This window comes from Pelophylax lessonae, assembly GCF_965119305.1.
Source record: "Pelophylax lessonae genome assembly, chromosome: 3".
NCBI lineage: Eukaryota > Metazoa > Chordata > Amphibia > Anura > Ranidae > Pelophylax > Pelophylax lessonae.
The window spans coordinates 500,641,292-500,646,649 of record NC_138770.1 but is presented as its reverse complement, the minus strand read 5'-3'; the positions used below and the strand labels follow the sequence as shown (position 1 = coordinate 500,646,649).

Below are 5,358 nucleotides of genomic sequence, written 5' to 3'. Positions count from 1 at the left end.
TGTACAGTATCTCACAAAAGTGAGTACACCCCTCACATTTTTGTAAATATTTTATTATATCTTTTCATGTGACAACACTGAAGAAATTACACTTTGCTACAATGTAAAGTGGTTAGTGTACAGCTTGCATAACAGTGTAAATTTTCTGTCCCCTCAAAATAACTCAACACACAGCCATTCATGTCTAAACCACTGGAAACAAAAGTGAGTACACCCTTAACTGATAAATGTCAAAATTGGGCTCAAATAGCCATTTTCCCTCCCCTTGCTAGTGTTACAAGGTCCCAGGTGTGAATGGGGAGCAGGTATGTTAAATTTGGTGTTATAACTCTCATTCTCTTATACTGATCACTGGAAGTTCAACATGGCAAAGAACTCTCTGAGGATCTGAATAAAAAAAAAAAAGAATTGTTGCTCTACATGAAAATGGCCTAGGCTAAAAGAAGATTGCCAAGACCTTGAAACTGAGCTGCAGCACGGTTCCACTCAGAACAGGCCTCGCCATGGTAGACCAAAGAATTTGAGTGCACGTGCTCAGCGTCATATCCAGAAGTTGTCTTTGGGAAATAGACATATGAGTGCTGCCAGCATTTCTGCAGAGGTTGAAGGGGTGGGGGGTCAGCCTGTCAGTGCTCAGACCATACGCCGCACACTGCATCAAATTGATCTGCATGGCTGTCGCCCCAGAAGTAAGCCTCTTCTAAAGATGATACACATAAAAGCCCACAAACAGTTTACTAAAGACAAGCAGACCAAGGACATGGATTACTGGAACCATGTCCTGTGGTCTGATGAGACAAAGACAAAACTAATTTGGTTCAGATGGTGTCAAGCGTGTGTGGTGGCAACCAGGGAGGAGTACAAACACAAGTGTGTCTTGCCTACAGTCAAGCATGGTGGTGGGAGTGTCATGGTCTGGGGCTGCATGAGTGCTGCCAGCAATGGGGAGCTACAGTTCATTGAGGGAACCATGAATGGCAACATGTACTGTGACATACTGAAGTAGAACATGACCCCCTCCCTTCGAAGACTGGGCCGCAGGGCAGTAGTCCAACATGATAACGACCCCAAACACTGCCTTGCTAAAGAAACTGAGGGAAAAGGTGATGGACTGGCCAAGCATGTCTCCAGACCTAAACCCTATTGACCATCTGTGGGGCATCCTCATACGGAAGGTGGAGGAGTGCAAGGTCTCTAACATCCACAAGCTTGGTGATGTCATCATGGAGGAGTGGAAGAGGACTCCAGTGGCAACCTGTGAAGCTCTGGTTAACTCCATGCCCAAGAGGGTTAAGGCAGTGCTGGAAAATAATGGTGGCCACACAACATATTGAAAATTTGGGCCCAATTTGGACATTTTCACTTAGGGAAGTGCTCACTTTTGTTGCCAGCAGTTTAGACATTAATGGCCGTGGGTTGAGTTATTTATAGGGGACATAAAATATAAACTGTTATACAAGCTGTACACTCACTAATTTACATTGTAGTAAAGTGTCATTCCTTAAGTGTTGTCAAATGAGAAGATATAATAAAATATTTACAGAAATGTGAGGGGTGTACTCACTTTTGTGAGATACTGTATATGTATGGCATGGGGTGCTGAAAATAAGCACAAAGATGAGGAAGCTTTTCTTTGTAGTACTCTTTACTCTTTATCTGGGACCGTTTTAAAAATGTTGGTTTTCCTATTACTTTCTATTTCACCAGAATTAGGGCTCTTTCACACGGGCGTTCCGTATGTCCGTTTTTCATCCCTTCCGATTGCGGATGAAAAACGGACATAATGCAAGTCAATGGGATTGCGGATGTCGGCGGATGTACATCCGCTAACATCCGTTTATCGTCCGGTCCGCTCATGTCCTTTTTTTTGGACTGAAGAGAACCCTATTTTTCCTCCATAAAAAAAACGGAACGGACGCAAAACGGATGTTAGCGGATAACATCCGCTGACATCCACTCCAATCATATCCTTTTTTTTTTTTTCAATAAAATACAGTATAATATGTAAACTTTGACCCAGGTAGTGGTCTAGTGGTCTAGGAAGTGACAACAACCGCCAGTTACCACACCCCAAGTACCACACCCAAAGTACATTTGGAATACAAGCAGCAGTCATGGCCCATGATGTGTCCCACGAACGTCTGATCCAACTAGTACATGCCAGGCCTGGCATTTGGGACAAACACTATAGTATAGTGACCGGATCACCAAATCCAGGCTGTGGGAGGAAATTTTCAAGGACGTGACCCCCAACTGGACCTCCTTGAGTGATAGGCAACGTCGCATACGTGGTAAATGTATCTTTTGGGGGGATGTGAGGGTGGGGTTGTCATGCTGAGACTTGTGGTCCACCTAATTGTGACATATGGGTGGACTACAAGTCTCAGCATGCTAAAAGAGACAGATAGGTGAAATGTAAAGTTATATTCCCGTATTTTTCACTGTGCACTTGCTGAGACTTGTGGTCCACCTAATTGTGACATCTGTCATGTAATTAAGTTCATATTATCCATTTTTCATAGGCCAAAAAATCATCACGAGATGGAGGTCACAAAGGGACCGCTATAGGAGGGAACTCCACAATGAGGCTGAGGAGAGCAGAAGTGGGGCAGGAGTCAGCCAGAGGAGGAAAAGTCCTTTTTTTGAAATGCTGTCATTCCTGCGTAATGTTATGGACTTAAGACCGTGAGTACAAAGCTGTCATTCTACGTAAAATTTAATCAATTTGAAAAGTAGGGCAAATAATTTATCAATGTATTGTATTACAGCACCAGCTCCAACATTACAGAAACAGAAGAGGAGGGGGAAGAGGTCACCGAAGCAGAGGCTGACACAAGTGACCATGAATCACAGCCTCACACTTCTACACAGGTGTCTCCTCAACATGCTCAAGTCCGCACGCCAAGACAACATGTAAGTGAATTTTACCAAACCTAAGCCCCTATTGTAAACATTTAGTAAAGACAAATGTTCTAACAAATTTCCCTACTGTACAGGTTCCCAGAGCTTCTAGAGGGTCACAAAGAAGAGGTGCTGCACCAACACCAATGGACGCTGCCATGATGGGGTTCATGGAGGATAGGAGGGCCATGCGTAGGGCTGAATCCATGGACCCCTTCCAAGACCCTAACAATTATGATGCTGCATTCCTCCGCAGCCTATATCATTTGGTCAAGACCCCCAATAATAAAAAAATGGAGGTACAAATGCAGATATCTCATGTAACCATCACATGTATAAGAGCTGCAATAGCTGGGGAACCCATACCAGAATATCATTTGTATCAAAGACCAGTCCAGCATCCAACAATGCCAAGTACATCACCTGGCCATTATGGTTATAATCCATCCTACCCCCCTAACCCAATCCTGCCATATAATAGGATGCCAACCCATACCCTCCCACCATGTGGACCCCCATCCCATGCACCACCATTTACCCAGTCGAACCCCACCAGCAGCCAGCAAACGTCAAGCTCTCAGGACTCCTACATGTCCCAGGCCTAAACATCTGCATCTTCCTCATCAACTCATTTCGGGAATGCTCCAAGTCCCTATTATCCCGACTTATAAGGTTGACTTTGGATTTTGAATTGTCTTTTATTTCATATTAAAATCACAGAGGTTGTTATGTGTGATGCTGTTTAAATAAAAAAAAAAAATTTCTGACAAAAAATTTGTTTTTATTCTTTTATTGAACAAATGGAAAATATTATATTAATGAACAAAAGGAAAATAAGTGCAGTTACAATCTTTAAAAAGATTACAAATGGGCATACTGCCATGGAACCTCTCCTTCAGATGTCATGAAATAATCAGCGAATTTATCTCGTAGAGCAAGAGCTGAATGGTTCGGGCGCAGTCCACCATATTGCACAGAGGGCAAATGTGTTTCATCTTCATCATCCATGCTGAAGCCTTCTTTATCACGTACGATATTGTGCAACACACAGCATGCTTTGATCACTTCTTCGGCATTATCCACTTTAAGTTGAATGGCACTATGGAAAATGCGCCACTTGTTTGTTAAGATTCCAAATGTGCACTCAACAAACCTTCTTGCTCTACTCAGTCTGTAGTTAAAAATCCTTTTTTGGCTTGTTAGATTATGTTTGGCGTATGGCCTTAAAAGGTGATGTGAGAGGGCAAATGCTTCATCAGCCACATAAACGTGAGGTGTAGCTGGTCCATTTGTTCCTGGCAGTGGCTTGTCAGCAGATAGGTTCAGACGTCCATCTAACAGCCTTCTACCCATAGCGGATGTCCTGAAGACACGGGAGTCAGCAGAGCTACCATATGCCCCAATATCCACCATAACAAATTTATAGTTGCTATCACAGATAGCCATCAGCACCAATGAAAAAAATTTTTTGTAATTGAAATAACTGGAGCCTGATCCAGGAGGCATTCTAATCCGCATATGTTTCCCGTCAAGGGCACCAAGGCAGTTGGGAAATTGGGTCTTCATCAGGAATCCCTCAGCTCTTTGCAACCACACATTTTCATCAGGGACAGGCATTGCAATCGGTGTTAGCTCCTCCCATATGGCCTTGCAGGTGTCATGAACGATCATTGATATTGTAGAGATCCCCAATAGAAAATAATGGTTCAGACACGTAAATGTCTGCCCGGATGCAAGAAACCTAGGCATAAGGAAATTAGACAAGAATTAATGGAAAAGTACATTTATAGTTGGTAATTTCATGTTATCTGACATTTGCCCCTAGCATATAGCATGACATATAGCATGACAACAGCATATAGCATGACAACAGCAGCTGACTTACCTGAGAGTCACTAGCAGACGCTCCGCTGGCGGCACACTGCGTCTCATATTGGTGTCCATCCGCTGAAGACGTGGTAACAATTTCTCCAAGACAAAATCAAATGTCGTTACGTTTATTCTGGTGAAATTGAAAAATTTAACCGGATACCGTCTCAAATCCGCATAGTGTAGGGAAAGAAATCCCTCAGAGGGCCTCTTTAACATCATAGGATGAGACCAATAGGTGCGACGTTTTCGCTGAACAGTCTTCCTCCTCCGGCTCTCCACTCCCCTCACATAATACAGTAGCATTAGGCATGTGACATCATCCCAAAATCGGGAAGGGGCCATTGCTCGCTTTGATATAAATCACAAGAAATGAGACACAGGAACACACAGGGGACACACTGTATGCACACTGATTCATTCACTGGGACCACAAAGCAGCATGGGAAACCCAATGCATGCTGGGGAAGAGCAAAGTGACATGGGAAATTATGAGTCATAAAAAAAAAAGGATGAAAAACTGATATGAAACTGATGAAAAACGGATGGAAAATGTATAGAAAAATGATAAAAAAAGGATGTCAGCGG

The 5,358-nt window shown here is 43.2% G+C and overlaps 1 protein-coding gene across 1 annotated transcript; it reads right to left on the bottom strand.

The window, feature by feature from the left end:
- Window positions 1-3,762: 3,762 nt before the first annotated feature.
- LOC309550602 (uncharacterized protein) lies at window positions 3,763-5,115 on the bottom strand (the record flags this gene model as incomplete). The annotated part of the gene is made up of 2 exons (XM_082250945.1): window positions 3,763-4,642; window positions 4,787-5,115. The coding sequence occupies 2 exons, from the start codon at window positions 5,113-5,115 to the stop codon at window positions 3,763-3,765; spliced, it is 1,209 nt and encodes a 402-aa protein (XP_082107071.1).
- Window positions 5,116-5,358: the final 243 nt, after the last annotated feature.